Source organism: Oncorhynchus masou, chromosome 11, assembly GCF_036934945.1.
Source record: "Oncorhynchus masou masou isolate Uvic2021 chromosome 11, UVic_Omas_1.1, whole genome shotgun sequence".
In the NCBI taxonomy this organism is placed as follows: Eukaryota; Metazoa; Chordata; class Actinopteri; order Salmoniformes; family Salmonidae; genus Oncorhynchus; species Oncorhynchus masou.
In genome coordinates, this window is record NC_088222.1 from 42,915,950 (window position 1) to 42,939,506 (window position 23,557).

The following is a 23,557-nucleotide window of genomic DNA, read 5'->3' on the forward strand; positions in this document are numbered from 1 at the left end:
CAGCATGATCATTATTACACAGGTGTACCTTGTGCTTGCGACAATAAAAAGCCACTCTAAAATGCGCAGTTTTGTCACACAACAAAATACCACAGATGTCTCAAGTTTTGAGGGAGCGTGCAATTGGCATGCTGACTGCAGGAAAATCCACCAGAGCTGTTGCCAGAGAATTGAATGTTAATTTCCCCATCATAAGCCACCCCCAACGTTGTTTTGGAAAATTTGTCAGTGCATCCAACTGGCCTCACAACCGCAGACCACGAGTGTGACGTCATCTGGGCGAGCGGTTTGCTGATGTCAACGTTGTGAACAGGGTGCCCCATGGTGGTGATGGGGTTATGGTATGGGCAGGCATAAACTGTGGACAACAAACACAATTGCATTTTATCAATGGCAATTTGAATGCACAGAGATACTGTGGCAAGATCCTGAGGCCCATTGTGAGGCCCAGTTTGTTTAAAGTATCTGTCACGGCGTTCTTCCATTGAAGGAAAGGCGGACCAAAACGCGGCGCTGTTTGTGTTCATCTTGATATTTAATTAAAGAAAGAACTGAACACTCAATACAAAAACAATAAACAAATGACGACCATGAAGCTAAATGAGAACTGTGATGACACAAGCAATCAACATAGACAATCACCCACAAACAAACAGTGCAACCCAGGCTACCTAAGTATGATTCTCAATCAGAGACAACTAATGACACCTGCCTCTGATTGAGAACCATACTAGGCCGAAACATACAAATCCCCAAATCATAGAAAAACAAACATAGACTGCCCACCCAACTCACGCCCTGACCATAGTAAATAAATACAAAACAAAGGAAATAAAGGTCAGAACGTGACAGTATCTGTGACCAACTGATGCATATCTGTATTCCCAGTCATGTGAAATCCATAGATTAGGGCCAAATGAATTTATTTCAATTGACTGATTTCTTTATATGAACTGTGAATCAGTAAAATCTTTGAAATTGTTGAATGTTTCTGTTTATATTCTTGTTCAGTATAAATAGAAAGTGTCTAAATCTTCATGGGAGGATATTCATTGTGAATTTAGATAGCCGCCTCATTTTCCCCTGACCTTGCTGACTGCCACATAAGTGACTTGGAGCAACAGCCATAAGTATATAAAAATAAAAGAAATCTGTATACTTGCAAGAGATGGGCTTCAAGGCAAAATACAGATTTAAAAAAAAAATTCAACAATGCAAGTCAAAGTTTTAGTCTGACTGTATACGTCCCTTCTGCTTAAAACATGCCCTGAAAGAGGAACCCAGGGATAAGAATGATGACCGTGAATACAATATGGGCTCAGAGCCAAAAGCTTGGACTTAAAGTGGATGGCAACGAAGAATGTTGTTGTCTTAAGTGCTGAAAGTAAACCTGAGAATTCAGGAAGTCTCTAAATGACTCAAGGCACCTCTATTATTCAAAAGATAAGAGAAACAATGGAAACAAAAGAAGCTGTTACATATTGTTTGTGTGTGTATGGGAGTAGGGGGATTTAAGGGTTACTTTCCAACACTGTACATCAAAAAGTGTGGTGCATTAGGTGCATATTTGTCACGTTTTGACCTTAGTTCATTTGTTTTGTCTTTGTTGTAGTATGGTCAGGGCGTGAGTTGGGGTGGGCAGTCTACGTTTGTTTTTCTATGTTGTATTCTGTGTTTGGCCTGGTATGGTTCTCAATCAGAGGCAGGTGTCGTTAGTTGTCTCTGATTGAGAATCATACTTAGGTAGCCTTTTCCCACCAGTGTTTCGTGGGTGATTATTTTCTGTTCTGTGTTTTGTATTTCACCTTTCAGGACTGTTTCGTTCTCGTTGTTTTTGTTTTGTGTTCATATAATAAATACAATATGGACACTTGCCACTCTGCGCATTGGTCCTCCGATCCTTCTTACTACTCCTCCTCAAAAGAGGAGGACGAGAATCGTTACAATATTGGGAATGCCTTTTACATTTGAGCGTTATTCACTGAGTGGATCTTGACAACATGGAACACATTAAACTACTAGTAAAATGACCAGTACTGTTCCATTTTCTGTATTACTACATAGTACTTACATGGTCTGATATTTAAAATCCATACGAACTCATTAGGGGGAAGCCACCCTGACAACCCGAAAAGTGTAATGCAATTAATAGTTTTTATACCCTCCAGTTCATCAAAGCAATACACATTTAATCTGATATTGTCGCAATAAAATTGCAAGCAATATATTTGAGGCACAATCCAGACAATGTTTCCTATTCCACACACCAACACACACACAAGCACGCACACACACAGAAGCACGCACGCACATGCACACACATTCACGCAATCCACACACATCCAGTCAAATACTTTCTAGCAGACACTATTCCAATGGTTGGCTGCGCTATCTAAAAGCAATAGCGATTGCATGCAACCTCAATTGAGATTGACTAGGATAAGTAGCAGATTCCTTCAATCACGATCTGCTTGACGATACAGCTGTGGGGTTCTACTTAAGAGCCGTTACCACTGACAAGATTAGGCCAGTAAAAAGAGCCTCCAATCAATGCATATTAATCCCGTGTTTACTCTACACAACATGAATAGTCAACACAACATCTCAGTCATTTGTTTTAGGAAGGATGCCTATTGTATATTTTTTAAGAATGGGATTTGTTTGGATATCTGATAATCATTTTTTTTTAATCATCAATTTGCAATTTGTATCTTAGTCTCACAGCAGAGTTTGTCTGATATAATATAATGGGTAGAATGGGTAGCCTAATACAGTAGTCTTCAATCACAGCTTCCACCGTTGTAAAACGTATGGTCCTCCACGTATTGTCAACCATTAATTCTTGACTGTGTGAGTGATGCTTTTGGTAGCCATGGAAACCTGATTCACCGAAACCTGATTCACCCCCGCCTCTCTCTCCCCGGCCAGTCCTCCTCTCTCCATCCACTGAAAAGCTCTTAACTTTGCGCATGTACGGCCAAACTGAACATTGCATCGACTCCAAGATGGCGTTAACACGTCTGGCTTGCATTCTGGTCCTGCTCTCAACTCACTGTAAGTAAATGCATGAGGACCACGCTTGATTTCCTTAGCTCAGATACATTCTGGACGTGACATTCGCTATTGTTATTCGGAATTAGCTACTTTGACATGTTCGAGCTACAATGTGATCTGCGTTAGGATATATCCTAAGTGATTCTTCCTGACCTAACTAAACTCAGAAAACTAGCTATAGTCTACCAGCTATCGTGTTATTCATGGATGATGTTCTGATTAAATGGAGATATATTAATGTATAAAGGAAGCAATCGAAGACCAGAAGTAGGAAATCGTTTGGTAACGCACGAGGCTCAAGCGTTGGAATGTTTGATCCGTCGCGAGCCTGCCAGTGCACCGTTATCTGTATGGCATTTGGAGGCATGTCTAGCTTCTCGAACTCTTCAGAGATAGAAAGCCCCGCAAACTGCTGTATATACAGTTCGTTATCGATAGCGCATGTTTATTTGCTACAAACTTTACATTATGAAATAGCAAGAAGTGTTGTTTCAACGGGATGAGTCGAGTCCCTTTTGTCCGTCTTACTTTCAAAAGTTGTCAACTATCAATTCAACTCTAAATGTGTTATTGTGTTGAATAAATACGTATTTGATAGGAACATAGGTTTTTTCAAATGTTTTTTTAACGTGTTTGAATTGTGGTTGATACAAGTTCAGACTGGCAATATTCAGTGATGCGAGATAGCGTTTTTTCCATTCGGGAATAAAGACAGTCCGCGGGAGGAGCCTGCCTGAAAGCAGCATGCAGCGCGCTTTACAATCGTTGAGAACTCATTGAAGATTGGTTCTAAAACGTTGATTTGTAACTTTTTATTAGCCATCTCAGATCAAGCGATTTGTCTCTGCACCTGGCCAAATTGTGGCGTTTCTTTCATGTTTTGATTGGGCTATGTTTCTGAAAGGGTATGATGCAATTTGTTCCGGAAAAGTGTTCCCACGTGTTTTAGACAGCTCATGCATGGTCAGATCCTCTTCGGAAAGAACGGTTAATCATTATGTTGACATTTTAGAATTACGTTTGTATCCACTTTCACAACTGTTGTCATTGATGCTTAATGAAACAACATAGAACTCAGATTAAGAAAAAATGTAACCAAAACATTTAGAATTGTTCCCATGGCTCCTAATATTCTGTAGCAGGTGTTATAGTATAGCCTATGTCAAATTGATATTGTGTGTATTGTAATGAGAAGTATAATCACTAAAGTTAATGATAACTAAGTTAAGGCTACTCGCATACACAATAAATAAGACTAGATCATAGCAGGATGCTATTAAACAGCACCACATGTGATGGACTGGTGGTGCTCATTTGCTTTGAGCAAGGGCTTGACTTAACTGTTTTCCTGGTGTTCTTTAAGCCTGGTTGAACCCTTCATGACGACAGACAGACACACACGAAAGGGGGGGGGCAGACCTCATTGTGCCTTCAGCCCCTCTGATCATCCAAGTGTGTGGATTGGCTTAATTCTATGTGGATTTAATTAGGAATAGCAAGAAGGCTGCTTCCTAATATGTTGCTGATGTCTTTTTCTGTTGCTCTGGATTTAGGCCTACTGACAATCTGATTTAGTGTGCTTTAAGTGGTGTATTATGTTACAGCTTATCCAGTTGTTATTGTCTGTAGGCTATATAGTAAGAGCTGGTTGACCCTGATTGTTGTTGGAAATACTGTTTACCACAACTATATTTCTGAAAGAAAAACATAATTAAACATTTCTGAGGAAAACAACTTTAATCAGCTTTGTACATTTAAACACTTTTTAATTTTATTTTTGTTGCTTGAATCTAAAATTAATTAGATCTCTTGCTATGCATATTCTTTAATTTGTTTTAGGCTAACTCATCATTGGCTTGTTTGTTCACTGTCAAATAACTGTTTTGAACTCATGTCATAGTTTATATTTATTTTGAATAGTTATAAGAAATGTAGCTATTGTGTATGTATCCATCACAGATCTTAGAGAACAGGCTGATATTTCGCTGTTGGATTTACACAAGTTGTTTTACATCAAATTTCCTAAGAAAGGTGTAAGCACTCAGGAACGCATTTTGCCTGAGTGCTCCTGCCAATACTTAGAAGTGCCAAGATATGTGGGAGCTGAACAATGCTCTAAGTGGAAAAGTGCCAAGCCAATATAAACGTTGATCTTTCCTTGATAGGCATAGAAAAAGCACCTAGGCAAAACAACCCTTTAGGTCCAGTCACTCCTATTTGAAGTTCGAGAATTATTGTTTTCTAAAATGCAAGTTTGTACATTGATTGCAATAAAACATGTTTCCAGTCTGAATAAATGTGAAAGAAACATGCATTACAATATACCATGTATTTCTTAAAAGCATGGTTGTGGCAAATGTTATTTCAGACTTGATAAATGACTTTTTAGCAAATAAGTGGCTACTCGTGGAGGCTTGGCCAACTGAAATGATTGTCTCTGGTCTAGTTCTTTTTTTGCTCTATGGCAGCTCACAGTAAGTCTACTAAAGCCTTATGCCTCTTTGGGTGAGAAGAGAAGTCCCTTATTTGAGGTGATAATGTAAGTAAAGAAAAGAAAACACACACACACACAAGGAGGATAAGACGGAAGGATAAGACGTCTGTCTTCTTTGAATTAAGGCGTCCGAGTGCTTTCCAGCCAAAACAGTTTGGAACAGTTTGTGCGTATACTATGATGACATTTTGTGATGTTTTGGTCTTTGGCAATGTTTTTTTTCGGCTGTTTGGGCACACAACATTTTTTCTCGAGGCAAACCGAAGACAGTAGCCGAAGTAAAACCGAAGATGGTAGCCAAAGTCTCCGCCCCCCCCCTCGCCGGTGATTGGTCAAAAGTAGGGATTATTCAATGAAGTGCCTGTTGTCATTCAACGAGAGACGACTCGCCCTTATTCACATTTTTTTCACTTGAGAAATACTGCACCAGACGTCCTAGTCAATTTTTTTAATTTAACCAGGCAAGTCAGTTAAGAACAAATTCTTATTTACAACGAAGGCCTACCCCTGCCAAACCCGGACGACGCTGGGCAAATTGTTCGCCGCCCTATGGGACTCCCAATCACGGCCGGATGTGATGCAGCCTGGATTCGAACCAGATACTGCAGTGAGATGCAGTGTCTTAGACCACTGCGCCACTCGGGAGCCCTTAGATCTCTTCAAAACTGTTAACTCAAGAAATCTGTCATTCATTTTACCTTAGATTAATTCTGACTATTTTGAGAAAATGTATACTGGCTACGGCGTCTCAAAATGGACAAACAGTACTATTGCTGCTTTTAAAGGAGTATGCGAGTGCACCCGTTCGGTTCTGCTAGCTGATCCCGGCTAGGCGCCACCCGAACTGAAGCATGCTGACGACTTTAAGCACTACGAGCATCCATTTAAACAAGTGCCAGATGACAGGTGCTTTCTTCATTGTCTGAAATGTGTGGCATTACTGGGGTAGGCAGGAGTTAGTGAGCCCCAGGGATAGTGCTGCTAGTGCCTCCCCCAGGAGGTGCTTGTTATCAGGTGCTTCCCTTCCCACCCACAGCTTGTGAGCAAATGTTTGGAGCACTCCCTAAATGGCATGCTGGACCCTTCCCGGCGAGTCACATCCAGCTTGAAATTTTAGTGGAAAGACCGTAAATGGCAGGGAAAAAGGGAATAGCACGCTCTGAGAGGAGTTGCTGCCCACTCAGCGGTCATTTGTTTAAAGAGTTAAGAGTTATTCCCAACAGACAGAGGTTGTGTGAGAATGGTAGACCCACTGTCCGTTTAAACTAGAACGGTATCCATTTCCTGTAATAAGGCTTGCAGCTCTAGCCTACATTTCTATTTTGCATGTAAAGCTGTTTACAGTTGACCTATTATTGGGTTAGGTTTTGACAACAACCATGGACAACAACAAGATGATAACTGCGCTACAAAGGTCTATGCGTGGGATAAAAGGCAGCGCAGCAAATACCTCCTACATTGGAATGGCCTGAAACAGCTGAGCAGGAGTGGGTGGAGGTGTTTGGTGTGAATGCATGGGTGACCAGAAATATCTGTGGCGTCCCTCCCAAACCTCAGACGCCGTATGTTAGCACATATGGCATTCTGAATCAAAAGCATACGGAGGGGGGAAAAAACATTCTAATGTACAGTGAATTACAATACCCCTCCCACTCAACAACAACGTCAGCAAGACAAAAGAGCTGATCGTGGACTTAAAGGAAACTGCGGGCCGAGCATGCTCCCCATCCACATCAACAGGACTGTAGTGGAGCAGGTTGAGAGCTTCAAGTTCCTCGGTGTCCACATCCCTAAGGAATTAACATGGTCCACACACACCAACACAGTCGTGAAGAAGGCATGACAATGCCTCTTTCCCCCTCAGGAGGCTGAAAAGATTAGTCATGGGACCTAAGATCCTCAAAAAGTTCAACAGCTGCACCATTGAGAGCATCTTGACTGGCTGCATCACCGCTTGGTACGGCAACTGCTTGGCATCCTACCGCAAGGTGCTACACAGGGTAGTGCGTACAGCACAGTACATCACTGGGTCCGAACTCCCTGCCATTCAGGACCTCTATACCAGGTGGTGTCAGATGAAGCCCCTAAAAAATGTTAAATACTCCAGCCACCCAAGTCATAGACTGAACTCTTTCTACTGCAAGGCAAGTGGCACAAATCCATCAAATCTGGAACCAACAGGACCCTGAACAGCTTCTAGCGCCAAGCCGTAAGACTACTATATAGTAGCCCCCCCCCTTTGCACTAACTCTTTTGACTGTTTATTATCTATCCTGTTGCCTAGTCACTTTATCCCTACCTATATGTACATATCTACCTCAATTACCTCGTACCCCTGCACATCGACTCGGTACTTGTACCTGTGTATATAGCCAAGTTATTGTTTCTCATTGTTTTATTGATTCCTCGTATTATTCTCTTTCTATTATTTTTGGGAAAATGTCTCTCTTTATTGTTGGGAAGGGCCTGTAAGTAAGCATTTCACTGTTATTCTACACCTGTTGTTTACGAAGCAATCATGTGACAAATACAATTAGATTTGATTGACCTGTTTTGTTAAGAGATAGAAGGATACCCCTGCGGATAAATTGGGCTTAATGAAAATGAAAGGGGAGTTAACTAAGAAAGAAAGCATAACAGTTGTGTTAGCTGAAGGAGTTACACATAAAAGCTGGATAAAAAAACGGAATGATCTTTCATGAGACACAAATCCACATGAACTTCACACAAAGAGCTTGAAAGGTGATTGAAGTCGGCTCTATCATGCTTTAAATGAAAAACCTCCTCTGGGTAAGTAGTGGCAGATGCTGAGGGGAAAGTTGAAAATGACATGCTTACTGTGCGCTCCAGGAATGGCAAGCATGTACATTCTTCACATGTCAATAAGACTATCATATGGAAGAAGCGCTGATAAAAAGAATAGGCCTAGTGCCTGGCTGTATAAGCTGAAAGGACTGGCCAAACCCCACCATATATATATATATATATATATATATATATATATATATATATACAGTACCAGTCAATAGTTTGGACACACCTACTTATTCAAGGGTTTTTCTTTATTTGACTATTTTCTACATTGTGTGCCAATAGTGTGTAAAGTTGTCATCAAGGTAAAGGGTGGCTACTTTAAAGAATCTCAAATATAAAACATATTTAGATTTGTTTAACACTTTTTTGGTTTCTACATGATTCCATATGTGTTATTTCATAGTTTTTTATGTCTTCACTATTATTCTACAATGTAGAAAATAGTGAAAATAAAGACAAATCCTTGAATTAGTAGGTGTGTCCATACTTGACTGGTACTGTAGGCCTCAATGTCGTTTCATGGAATTATCAGCATGACAAATCTTTCTCTTTCTTGCACTTTTGTCTGTCGTGAGATACGTCAACATTACGTCTGGAAGAGATATTTCCCCTTGTCAATAGCAGGCTGTTTGATTTACTAAGACATTATTATGTTTATTCTGTGTCTGCGGGATAATCTTTGAAATTCTCTTCAATCGGCTGTCTGAGCAGTGCATGGCTGATTTCCTGTTTGGGCTATCTGTGGTCGCATGATCCCTAGGGGAGGAAGCACCAGAGGATTTTCTACTCCCTGTGTTCAAGTCACTGGATTCAGATAGAGCCAGCACATCAACAGGTCAGGAGGAACCGCCATCGATCACACAATGGGATACTGTCAAATTGGTGAAATGATTACGGAATAATTGATGACAGTGCACAGATAATGAAGTGAATGCTGCTGAAGAACTGCCTGTCTGAAAAGGGAAGGGAAGGCTGAGCTACATGCTTGGAGTCATAGCCAGATAATCGCTTTGGATTCCTCCTCTATTTACCATACTGTCACAAAGGCAATTACTCTCTCTATAAATAGCCAGATGCCAGAATCATGAGACACCCTCAGGTGATTGAACACTGTTTATTCCAAAGCATTGGGCTTGTAATCAAGCAACTCTAAATATATGATTCAACTTGAAACATATGCATAGTGCTGACATCTAAACCATAATAAAACTACTATAGAAACTATTGGCATTATCAGACAGAATTGAAGATTTTGAAAATCATTTTCTCCAAATTGTTTCTCCTCTTCAAAATTGGAGAATAGATTTGAATCATATTAGAAATTCCACTTGACCCAAAAAATAATTCATCAGACACATTGACAACAACTGGCTAGCTTCAGCGCCATCATCACTGCTTTTCTACCCTCCCGAAAATGCAATTTGGCTCTTTCAGAGAGGGCGGTGTTAGGCCCCCAAAACAAGTCTATCACCAACAGCCAAGCTCACAGTCAAAACACTCTCCTTCCTGTGAATTGCAGGTGTGACGACGACTCCAATCCCTTAAAGCAGTGTTCTTAAGTGTCTTCTATGAAGGGCATACGACACCAGAATTGTAATAAAAAAAAACATTCCAATAATTGTGTTGACCGTAACTAATCCACGCTGAGGCATTCTCTTGATGTAGTGCCTTACCGAAAAAGGTCAGTGTGCAAGAGCCATGGTTGTACGGCCTCCAGGGAGGGATGTGCAATTCTTGCGCTAAGACCTGGCAAAAATGTTTGTGTTCATCCAAAGGGAGTGTTGGGAGTTTACTGTGACTTCTCTTTATGTTTCTATCCAAGGTAATTGGCCCAGATGCTTTATCCACCCAGTGACACATTTGCCACAAATTATTCATCATCAGGGAGAAATCCTTCTTTACGACCATCTCAAGCTCAGGAAATGTACAGTAGTCTACTGCAGACTACCATGCCATCGCAAATGAGATTTTTGATCGGATAACGCTTTGGTATTACACAGTTTTAGTAATTTTGTCCAGAGGTTCTTATTCACAGGGCTCGACATTCAGGTACAGGCCAGTGGCAAGTCAAATCCAAAGATTTGTAACCTTTTTAAGCACTTAATTCTAATTCAATTACCAAATTTCTATGAATTGTTGTAATAGACTATAGGAAAAAAACTCTCAAATGTATGCAAAAAAGTATGCATTACCACTAGGGTTGCAAAGGGTCAGAAACTTTCAGGGACATTTTCTATGGGTAGTTAAGCCCTGGAATTTGGGGAATTTTGCTTAAATTCATTTAAAAAAAGTTAGCTCATACCAGTGACCCTTTTTTTGTGGGATACACACAAGGCAATTTTAGGTCTTGTGGCATATTTTGGTTAAACTATCCCCAATTCAATGGAATTGCAACGCTCTGCATGTGCAGTGCATTCTTCCATCACATGTACAGCTGATTCTCAAGATCTTGCACACTAATGAGATGCTATTGAGCCCACACTACTACACTGTCTGAGCCAAGGACTACATGCTTTCTGGTAAGTTTTGATTACAATACTGGGTGGGGTGAATATATTTTATATGACATGCATGTTTTTTTTGTTAACTAGTAAATAGTAGCCTACAGCGAAGTGTGTTTAAATCATTTCTAACTTGTTAACAATTTCTGATAGTGTTTGCTACCATGTGGGTTTTAGTTTGCTTGAGCTTGCAAACTGAGGGGTGTTAATTCACCAGTTTCCAAACATGTTTCACTTTAAAGCATTTATTTTACAAAGTAGTTGTTAAATCTAACTACTTTATTATCAATCTGTACATGGAAGTGTATATTCTTACTCGTTTATTTTCTAAACTTTACAGGAAAATGCCACGGTGCGGATGTGTGGAGACATTTCACTGTAGCTAATGTAGAAGGAAAAGCTGTGTACATTTGCAAATACTGTGCCAAATAATATGTGAAGAATGCAACAAAGATGCAGAATCATCTGGCCGAGTGCATAAAGTTCCCTCAGCACTCACAACAAGCAACCACTGACAAATGTCCCTCTAGTTCTTTTCGAGGTGAAAATGATGAATTAGACACCTTATCGATAGCAACAGCCCATGGTCCTCCTGGAATCAGATGTTTTTTTGACTCAATGGAGGAACGTAGTCAGAGATGCTTATGAATGTTTTGCTCAAGCTCTGTATGCAACAGGTTCACCTCTGATGCTCACAGGCAATGTGATTTGGAAGAGATTTCTGAATGTTCTTTGCCCAGCATACACCCCTCCAACCAGACATGCTTAATCTACTCATTTGATGGATGCAGAGTTCAACAGAGTTCAAGTGAAGGACAAGAAAATCATAGAGAAAGCTGACTGTATTGCAATCATTTCTGATGGGTGGTTGAATGTTCGTGGGCAAGGAATAATTAACTACATAATCTCCACCCCTCAATCAGTATTCTAAAAGAGCACAGACACAGGGGACAACAGACACACTGGTTTCTACATTGCATATGAGCTGAAGGCAGCAATCAATGACCTTGGACCACAGAAGGTATTTGCACTGGTGACAGACAATGCTGCAAACACCCATTGGCTGTGCTGCTCATGCATTGAATCTGCTCCTCAAGGACATCATGGCACTGAAAACAATGGATCCAGAGAGCCATGTATGTGAAGGGTCATCAAGTTACAGCAGCAATCTACCTCAGAGGAAACTACAGTTCCGAAATGCATCAAAAAGCTGGAGACTTCTGCCTGAAGCCCATACACACCGCAGTATACACGTTGGACCCCAAGTATGCTGGCAAGAGCATCCTGTCTGCTACAGAGATCAACATTGCCTATGGTGTCATCACTACTGTGTCTCGCCACCTTGGCCTGGATGAGAGCAAGGTTCTTGGCAGTTTGGCGAAGTACACTTCCAAGCATGGGCTTTGGGATTGAGATGCAATATGGCAGTCGTGCCAACATATCTCATCAGCCACCTGGTGGAATGGACTTTGTGGATCTGAGGCTCTTTCCCCTGTTGCCTCCATCATCCTCCAAATCCCACCAACATCATCCGCCTCAGAGCGCAACAATGTTGGTAAGTGACAGTGTAGATGAGGCCTCAGATTCTGATGTTCAAAAGGTGGACATTGAGGAGGTCCAGGGAGAAGACATGGAAGCCTGAGAGAAAGACAGCCAAGAAACTAAAGCGTTGGTTATCATTTTACAGATGTATGTGGAAAACGTTTTTGGGAGATGCGATGGATCATTCAATATTCACTTTCTTTTGTTGTTCAGTGAAATCATCCCATGTGAAGAGTCAACTCATTTAATTAAAGTTCAATTCATAACTAAATTTTTTATTTATTTTTCTATTGGAAGGATTTAATCATTTGCAATTATGTCTACTTATGATGAGGTAAAATGTTTGTTTCTGTCTCCATATGATATGGTAAATATATCCAATGCAAATTTTTTTTTAAACTGTATTAATATTCATTTGCATATATTTCCGTTAATTCCCATATATTCCCACAGAATGTTTCCACCTCTGAATATTCCCCAAAATGTGCAACCCTAATTACCACTCAGAATAATACATGTTTTAATAGGCCTTTCCAATGGCGTTATGCATTGAAATTCACATTATAAAATATGTAAGAATAAGGTGGGCATTGACTAAACAGACATCATGCTCCAGACAAAAACACTAATAAGTCTGTCCATGCGGTAGCTAGTCAGTCGTGCCATTTGAGATGTTGAAGAGCTATTGAGGTTTTATTGTTTCATGTTTTAAATCGAGAAAGCAACCAAAAACCGGGTTCCCTTTGTAATGAAACGCCAATGTTCAATGTTGTCTTGCTTATAATAACCGCACATGGTTTAAGCGCAACGAAAGCAACAGACTGGTAGAACACCTGTCAATTGAAGCGCTCATAAAAACTGATAAGAAATGAAAGAATAATTATATTGGGGTAGTAGAACTTCTAAATTGGCTGCCATAACTTGAAGGATTTTTCAAGGAGCAAATAGCCAAGAGGAAATGTCTGATTTTCAAAGTAGGCAATTACATCATAACTGAATTGCGCATTGCACATATTCAACCAACAGTTTGAACTTTTTAAATACCTGGTTTGCATACCCATTCATAACTCCATGCAACAACCAGCTGTTTCAGATCTGCATGCTCTCTCTGCCCGACAGATATAGGCCTACTATATGTGCACGGCGTGCTGGTGAATAAATAACCAACAATCTGTTTTTTAAATTAATTATATAGCTTAGATTAAAAATAGCATTATTACCATATTGTTTGTACTGGCCTAAGTGGGCCACTGATTGGTCCAGAGAGTTTCCAAAATCTCCCCGGGCCAGTGGGCAGCCTTGTATATCGAGCCCTGTATTTGGGCAGCTGATAGCTAAGCCTACAACCTACAACTACAGTACAGTTTCCAATTGAATATGGAGGCGTTCGTAAATTCACTCTGGTTGTCTACCCCGATTTCAGAGCACTCTCGTCTGAGTGTGCCAGAGTTCAGAATAACTGATGAATTTACGAACCCTCAACACCCGTTGAATATGGCCGGTGTCAATTAACGTCGGCAAAAAAGCATACTTCAATTGTTGCCAGCAGCACAGTTACAGTCACCAATGATCTGGATAACATGAAAACACATAAAATGGTGATAACATAAAATGGTCAGAGTGAGATTTTACTCTCATTTGTGTCTGGCAGTAGCTAGCCAACGTTAGCCAGTTGGCTTGACGACCGTTATGAGCCCAGAACGCTCTGAACTCTCAGAGAGCAAAATGCGAACAGACAATCTGGCAACTCTCTGAATTTACAAGCGCACTCTGAGCACACTCTGGCACTCCAGATTGAATTTACAAACACACACTATATTTCACATTATAAACTGGGTGGTTCAAGCCCTGAATGCTGATTGGCTGACAGCCATGGTTTATCAGACCATATATCACGGGTATGGCAAAACATGTCTTTTTACTGCTCTAATTACATTGGTAACCAGTTTTTAATAGCAATAATGCACCTCGGGGGTTTGTGATATATGGCCAATATACCACGGCTAAGGGCTGTGTCCTAGCACTCCGCGATGCTTCGTGCATAAGAACAGCCCTTAGCCGTGGTATATTGGCCATATATCACACCTCCTCGGGCCTTATTGCTTAAATAATCTCTCTCCATTAAATGTTAAAATGATGGTGAGTAGGCGACAGAGAACAGACAAAGCTACAAGAAAATATGAATGATTTGTGTTAAACAAAGGAAGGCCTTATTAGAATCAATAGCCTTTTTTACTGTTGAAAATCCACCATTAGCATCAGACTTGCAATGTTAATTTAGCTGACTGGTCAGATAGTGTTGGAAGATTGTAACCAGACCATATGGTGTCCGGGCATTAGGGCTAACACTTAGGGGCTACAGTATTAACTGGTACACTTAGGGGCTACAGTATTAACTGGTACACTTAGGGGCTACAGTATTAACTGGTACACTTAGGGGCTACAGTATTAACTGGTACACTTAGGGGCTACAGTATTAACTGGTACACTTAGGGGCTACAGTATTAACTGGTTACACTTAACTGGTACACTTAGGGCTACAGTATTAACTGGTACACTTAGGGGCTACAGTATTAACTGGTACACTTAGGGGCTACAGTATTAACTGGTACACTTAGGGGCTACAGTATTAACTGGTACACTTAGGGGCTACAGTATTAACCGGTACACTTAGGGGCTACAGTATTAACTGGTACACTTAGGGGCTACAGTATTAACCGGTACACTTAGGGGCTACAGTATTAACCGGTACACTTAGGGGCTACAGTATTAACCGGTACACTTAGGGGCTACAGTATTAACTGGTACACTTAGGGGCTACAGTATTAACTGGTACACTTAGGGGCTACAGTATTAACTGGTACACTTAGGGGCTACAGTATTAACTGGTACACTTAGGGGCTACAGTATTAACTGGTACACTTAGGGGCTACAGTATTAACCGGTACACTTAGGGGTATTAACTACACTTAGGGGCTACAGTATTAACTGGTACACTTAGGGGCTACAGTATTAACCGGTACACTTAGGGGCTACAGTATTAACTGGTACACTTAGGGGCTACAGTATTAAATGGTACACTTAGGGGCTACAGTATTAACCGGTACACTTAGGGGCTACAGTATTAACCGGTACACTTAGGGGCTACAGTATTAACTGGTACACTTAGGGGCTACAGTATTAACCGGTACACTTAGGGGCTACAGTATTAACCGGTACACTTAGGGGCTACAGTATTAACTGGTACACTTAGGGGCTACAGTATTAACTGGTACACTTAGGGGCTACAGTATTAACTGGTACACTTAGGGGCTACAGTATTAACTGGTACACATAGGGGCTACAGTATTAACTGGTACACTTAGGGGCTACAGTATTAACCGGTACACTTAGGGGCTACAGTATTAACTGGTACACTTAGGGGCTACAGTATTAACTGGTACACTTAGGGGCTACAGTATTAAATGGTACACTTAGGGGCTACAGTATTAACTGGTACACTTAGGGGCTACAGTATTAACTGGTACACTTAGGGGCTACAGTATTAACTGGTACACTTAGGGGCTACAGTATTAACTGGTACACATAGGGGCTACAGTATTAACTGGTACACTTAGGGGCTACAGTATTAAATGGTACACTTAGGGGCTACAGTATTAACCGGTACACTTAGGGGCTACAGTATTAACCGGTACACTTAGGGGCTACAGTATTAACTGGTACACTTAGGGGCTACAGTATTAACCGGTACACTTAGGGGCTACAGTATTAACCGGTACACTTAGGGGCTACAGTATTAACTGGTACACTTAGGGGCTACAGTATTAACTGGTACACTTAGGGGCTACAGTATTAACTGGTACACTTAGGGGCTACAGTATTAACTGGTACACATAGGGGCTACAGTATTAACTGGTACACTTAGGGGCTACAGTATTAACCGGTACACTTAGGGGCTACAGTATTAACTGGTACACTTAGGGGCTACAGTATTAACTGGTACACTTAGGGGCTACAGTATTAAATGGTACACTTAGGGGCTACAGTATTAACTGGTACACTTAGGGGCTACAGTATTAACTGGTACACTTAGGGGCTACAGTATTAACTGGTACACTTAGGGGCTACAGTATTAACTGGTACACATAGGGGCTACAGTATTAACTGGTACACTTAGGGGCTACAGTATTAACTGGTACACTTAGGGGCTACAGTATTAACTGGTACACTTAGGGGCTACAGTATTAACTGGTACACATAGGGGCTACAGTATTAACTGGTACACTTAGGGGCTACAGTATTAACTGGTACACTTAGGGGCTACAGTATAACTGGTACACTTAGGGGCTACAGTATTAACTGGTACACTTAGGGGCTACAGTATTAACTGGTACACATAGGGGCTACAGTATTAACTGGTACACTTAGGGGCTACAGTATTAACTGGTACACTTAGGGGCTACAGTATTAACTGGTACACATAGGGGCTACAGTATTAACTGGTACACTTAGGGGCTACAGTATTAACTGGTACACTTAGGGGATACAGTATTAACCGGTACACTTAGGGGCTACAGTATTAACCGGTACACTTAGGGGCTACAGTATTAACAGGTACACTTAGGGGCTACAGTATTAACTGGTACACTTAGGGGCTACAGTATTAACTGGTACACTTAGGGGCTACAGTATTAACTGGTACACTTAGGGGCTACAGTATTAACTGGTACACTTAGGGGCTACAGTATTAACTGGTACACTTAGGGGCTACAGTATTAACTGGTACACTTAGGGGCTACAGTATTAACTGGTACACTTAGGGGCTACAGTATTAACTGGTACACTTAGGGGCTACAGTATTAACTGGTAAAAAGGATGATTTGATAACTCAGCAAGTATGACCTCAGTAATTACTTTGTCCTATTAATGCTCTTAACACGGATACTCTTTATATTACAGTATGCTATTTACCTAGTACTTACTTAGAAATGACGTGGTGAAATGGTAATAAATAGTCAATAATAGCTTAATAACTTTGTTTGGTTTATTTGGGATTAATTGAAAAAAGCACCAGCATTTTGGCCCAGGTAATAGTGTTTTGAAGTATTGCTTTATTTGAATTAAGGACCGAAAAGTATTAATTGTCATCACATAATTTCATTAGTACATACCAGGTAAATATAGACAGAAACAGGGCTGTAAGTATAGCCAGTAATAATATCTTCACGATTGCTTTCAACTGACCTAGTGTGGAGCACATCCATTAAAACCTCATCAGTTAAGTGGGGAAAAAAGCCTGAGAACAGTGTTCGGACAGAGCATGTATACAGTGAATACTTAATGAGCACTGAAATGTTTGATTTCCAGCGACATTAATGGCATTTTCTAATCCTGTCAGTATGTATCACAGGGACGTAGGCGACCCATGTTTTCAGGTTTGCCATGAGTTCTGCATGAGAATACGGTAGAACCCCAGATACAGTATGCACACAGTACAGCTGCCACACGTGTGTGAGTGCATACCTTGGGTAAGTAAGTGCCTGAGATATTTGTCGACATGCCAGAAATTGTTGACGAGTTTGTACCATGGTGGCCCTCGACTGAGCTCCGGTAGAGGGTGTATATTCTGTAGTATTTGCCTGTCAACCATGTTACAGCAAGCTATAGAAAAAATAATAACAATTTGGGTAATTTTCATTGTGACAACAGAGCTTTGGCTGACATTTGTCATGGCTGTAACCGGATGCTGGACAAGGCCGCAGCCTCAGAGCTGGAGAAAGAGGGTTTAATCAGTCATATGTGAAGCTTGCTTAAGAGTCCATTTTAGTAGCAGAGTTTATATGGGCTGATAAGGGTGCTTGCCTGAACTGGTGACGTTGGCAAGTAAAAAAGAATTCAAAAAAGACCAACGCATGGAAGTGCACAGTTTGGATACATTTTCATAAACACTGCTGCATCAGCCAGGGATGAGGAGGGGAAAGAAAAAGCAAATAGGAGTGAAGAAAGTAGACAACTGTCGTCAAATGTGTCACATTTAGCTCAGGCATTTCCCAATTTCTAAAGCAAGAAGGTTGTAATTAAACTAAATTGTTCTAATGTGAAATGCAACGGAGACATCCCAAAATGACCACGCTATCTCATCTGCCATTTCCTCCTGATAGTCGCACTTCCCGAGTTGAACATGTTTACACAATGGTCATGATCAATGCTTACAAGATTACCTTAAAAGGAGCAACCAAGACCTTGGAAGGGTTTAACACAGGCAGGATAATCAGACAGTATTATTGGAGGGGATTATGTGGCTTAAAAGAGATCCTCACAACGTGGATAACACAACAAAGATACTGGTACATTCACCATAGATAGCCATGTAGGTTGGACACGAGAAGAGTAACGCTGGAAGGAATTCAAGACCACTAGATGAACGGCTGAGATATAGAAATGACGACTTCTTGTGAGCAAAGCAACATGGGAGGTGAGACAAAAGACGGATTCAATTTGTCCCTCTTTAAAACCCCTTTTTTCCTTTGTTTGTTGAAGCGCGAAGGCCCCCAAACTTTCCCCTTAACCTATTTGTTGTTGTATGTGTCGAATTGCTACGCTTTATCTTGGCCAGGTCGCAGTTGCAAATGATAACTTGTTCTCAACTAGCCTACCTGGTTAAATAAAGGTGGAATAAATACAAATGTAAAAAATTAAAATCCCAATAGAAGCAACAATAATGCTTTTGAAGTCAGTATTACAATAGATTGTGATATAAAATGGCATGTTTTCTAGTTCTTCTCCACTGGAATAATATCCCTTTCTAAAATCAATGCTCTATATCATTGATTGATTATAAGACCCTCTATGCACGAATGCACATTTCACACACAGTCATAATTATCTGCAAGCTGTACAGGATCATTCTGTCATATCCTCCCCATTTCCTTATAGTCTCTGCGTGTATTAAAGCTAAGATTAATATAGAACTTCGGATTTGTCCATCCACCCACTGGTTTCCATTGCAGACTTTAGTTGCCCTGAATCCCTGACACAGAAAATTGTGTTGTGACTTGTCAGACCCATGTTGAGTCAGTCTGCAGGCCTATATAGGCTTATTAAATCCCAAAATGTCATCAGTTGTGAGCTTGTTATTGGTTGAAATAACACCCCTCACTGTACAAACCCCGATCTTCAAACAAAGACTGCCTGCATTGCAAGGTAGCATATTGATAACAAACCATGAAATGAAATACTTTTGAGAGATATATCCTGACAGTCCTGTAAAATCAGATGAACGTACTATGACCCTGATGGAACATCTGGTCAACCTGCACCAATAGAGTTAAGACACTGAGCTGATAGCAGTAATAGAAAAAGAAAAGAGTCAAACGTCTTCAGGGGCTTGACCAGTGTTCTTCATTTCCAGTATGCACTGCTGGTATGATGAAGACGTGACTTCCCGAAAGAACAATGCGAGCACAGCTGTGCGTCTCCTGAAATATTCAACGCATAAAACAGCAGAGAGAAGGACTAGAGCACACACATCATTTATTGATTGAATAAATAAGAACGGTAGAAAAGAACTAGAACAAAAGCTTTTTAAGCAGGGCGAGTTATGTTAGCGCTCACGCGGGGCCTCAAAAAGTGTGTCTGTTGGATGAAAAGAGGAAAAACAAAAGTTTCTAGCCCCCCAAAAAGTTGAACCGCAGCTTCCTCGGGCCCATCCATTCTGTCTGTATCCGGTTTGAGCCACAATAAGGATCTTATGGGTTTGTGCATTTTCACCACACTTTCAGAGGGAATCTACAGTATATCTCTTGGCTGACGAGTCCCTTTTAAACAGCCTCCTGCTCAGTGTAATTAATTCCCCGCACTGACGGTCGTTCATGCGGAACTGGCCAACCATGCAGTTTTATTTCAGATCATCAACACTCAGGATCATCCCTCATATGTCCGTGGGCAGCATCCCGAGGTTTCAGGGAGATTGTTAGTGCAATGTTTTGAGACCGACCTCCGTTGCGCTGGGAATGACAGAGCTTGGAAGGCCTCGTGGAAGGCTTTGTGGAAAAGCATATATCTACAGGAGGCCCCAGATTTGAGCAATGAAGGTAGTGTAGAGTACTGTATGTACAGTAGGTTAAACATACTGATACCCACTCAATTTGACTGTTTTCCCCTCAGTTTAGCTGGGCGCTTGACTAGAGATCAGGCTGCAGTTGGCCAATCAGTTGGAGACATCACTTATCGGCGGTGAGGCTACTGTAATTGCAAGTGCAAAGAGTCCATCAGAATCTGGACATTCAAATCAAATACAATTTTAATTGTTACATGCTTCGAAAACAACAGGTGTAAACTAACAGGGAAATGCTTACTTACAGGCTCTTCCCAACAATGCATAATACAATATACAAATAAATAATCATATTTGAAAAAATAAATGAAAATAATACTCAGAGCAATATGCAGACCAGTGACACTCCCCAGTAATTGATAATCTCAATTACTGGGGATATTCTCCTCAGTGTGACTAATGAGCTTGACCATGATTATTTCCCATTAAAGGGCAATTTTTCCCCCTCTCGGTTCGCTGAGTCATGCTACAATTACTCAGCTAGTACTGTAATAATAGGTTAAACTGTATCATTAAAGTGTATCTGTAAAGGAATTCTCCATTGCATGAGACACAGAAGATGAGAACAAGCATAGCAAGAAACCCTCAGACAGGTGATTGCTCTCATTGGTTGGGAGTTTGGGTTATGAACACACCTCAGCGGTGCATTGCACATCTGTATAGTGAATAAATAATGAGGATTACCTGCGGGTTTAGAAAGGTCCAGATCTTTTTTGTGACTTTGTCTTGACATGTAAACACTGCTTAATCTGCCAACTATATCATTCAGTCTTTCAGAGCTTCAGGGAAAGGCATACTGTTCATTTAAAGAAGTCCCTGCCAGGCAACTGTGCCAGAATTTCACGTTTGTATGCGACTTTAATCTTGATGTTTCCCCCTTTTCCCTCTGTTACGTTTGAGGCTAAACATAAAGGAGAGCTACTGACGGTGGAGCACTTTTGTTTATCAAACAGAACATCACAGAGGACTTACGGTTGATGTAAGCAAAGACCTGGCAGGTGACAAAGGTCAACAGCTGTCCTCTATTCTTGCCATGAAAGCACTTCCGTGGCTGACCATTGTGTCCCAACATCCAGGTTGCATTGTAACATTGTACAGTATGTCTTACTTCCTGTAACGGCATGCGAGTGACTGCATTTCTAGCGTTAAAGCCAGCCATGGAATGGGGGGGCACGGAGTGCTCAGCGGTTTTGCTATGCAGCGCGTTTATCCGGCATTCCCCATAGGAACCTGTGGGGAATTCCTCCCGAGCAGGTGATGGAAACGGGTATTGTAGGGAAGGTCAGTGGTAACATTCCCTGTCCTGCTCCTCAGACGGACTATGCTAACTATTTCAGTCTGGAGTATGCCTTTGTGTTGTTCTGAAGGACTGCTCACTGGGTCAGTTGCTGGGATTGCTCACCGGGGAATTGCGCACTTTGAAGTCTCAAGTCTTTTCTGTTATATGAGAGCATTGTGTTAGTGTCTAGTCTGGAAATGGTTCTGAAATAGTCTTGATTTATTAAGTGATGTATCTTATGCTGTGGCATTTGGGAGACTTTAGAGTTTGGAGAGTGGGTGGTAAGAACGCTTTTTCCAACCAGAAAAGTCAGAACACAGTAATTCTGGGACGTCAATTTGGGCTGTCCCTGAAAAAATAAAAACACTTAATCAACAAAGTCATCTGTTCTTTTGACCAATCAATTGGTCAAAATGTTTAAATGTGCATTTTTTCCATATACTGTATAAACACACCCTATATGTAGGCTACTGAGCTTGTCTGATGCTTTAAGCACTGCATTCAAAAATGAAGACACAAATGACTAAAGAGGGAGCCAGAGATAAATATAGCCTAAGCAGAAGAAGAAAAAAAACTGTTTCTGATCCTCTTCCTCCCGCTTCCCACTGCTGCTGGTCTTTGCAGATTGTGCCATTACTCTCCTGAAGTCGCTGGTAATAGGCTATGCCAGTGGTCGGCAACCTTTTCCATTTGGAGTGCCAAGTAATCTACACACACTACCTCATAATGACGAAGCCAAAACAGTTTTTTTTAAACATTTTTGCAAATGTGTTAAAAATTTAAAAAACATACCTTGTTTACATAAGTATTCAGACCCTTTACTATGAGACTCGAAATTGAGCTCAGGTTCATCCTGTTTCCATTGGTCATCTTTGAGCTGTTTCTACAACTTGATTGGAGTCCACCTGTGGTAAATTCAATTAATTGGACATGATTTGGAAAGGCACACACCTGTCTATATAAGGTCCCACAGTTGACAGTGCATGTCAGAGCAAAAACCAAGCGCAGAGGTTGAAGGAATTGTCCGTAGAGCTCCAAGACAGGATTGTTTCGAGGCACAGATTGGGGAGGGGTACCAAAAAATGCCTGCAGCATTGAAGGTCCCCAAGAACACAGTGGCCTCCATCATTCTTAAGTGGAAGAAGTTTAGAACCACCAAGACTCTACCTAGGGCTGGCTGCTCGGCCAAACTGAGCAATCGGGGGAGAAGGGCCTTGGTCAGGGAGGTGAACAAGAACCCGATGGTCACTCTGACAGAGCTCCAGAGTTTCTCTGTGGAGATTGGAGAACCTTCTAGAAGGACAACCATCTCTGCAGCACTCTACCAATCAGGCCTTTATGGTAGAGCGGCCAGACGGAGCCCTCTCCTCAGTAAAAGGCACATGACAGCCCTCTTGAATTTTCCCAAAAGGCACCCAAAGGACTTGCACACCATGAGAAACAATATTCTCTGGTCTGATGAAACCAAGATTGAGCTCTTTAGCCTGAATGCCAAGTGTCACGTTTGGAGGAAACCTGACACTATCCCTAAGGTGAAGCATGGTGGTGGCAGCATCATGCTGTGGGGATGTTTTTCAGCGACAGGGACTGGGAGACTAATCAAGGTCGAGTGAAAGATGAACAGAGCGAAGTACAGAGAGATCCTCGATGAAAACCTGCTCCAGTGCACTCAGGACCTCAGACTGAGGTGAAGGCTCACCTTCCAACAGGACAATGGTCCGAAGCACACAGCCAAGACAACGTAGGAGAGGCTTCGG

General features: G+C 41.3%; 1 protein-coding gene across 1 annotated transcript in view; it reads left to right on the plus strand.

Annotated features, from left to right (window-relative positions):
* The first annotated feature begins 2,969 nt into the window (after nt 1-2,969).
* LOC135548722 (junctional adhesion molecule 3B-like) overlaps nt 2,970-23,557 on the plus strand; it is a 57,377-nt gene continuing 36,789 nt past the window's right edge. Inside the window, exon 1 of the mRNA XM_064978585.1 lies at nt 2,970-3,054. Within this exon, the coding sequence (XP_064834657.1) occupies nt 2,970-3,054 (85 nt within the window). The remainder of the gene's footprint in view (nt 3,055-23,557) is intronic.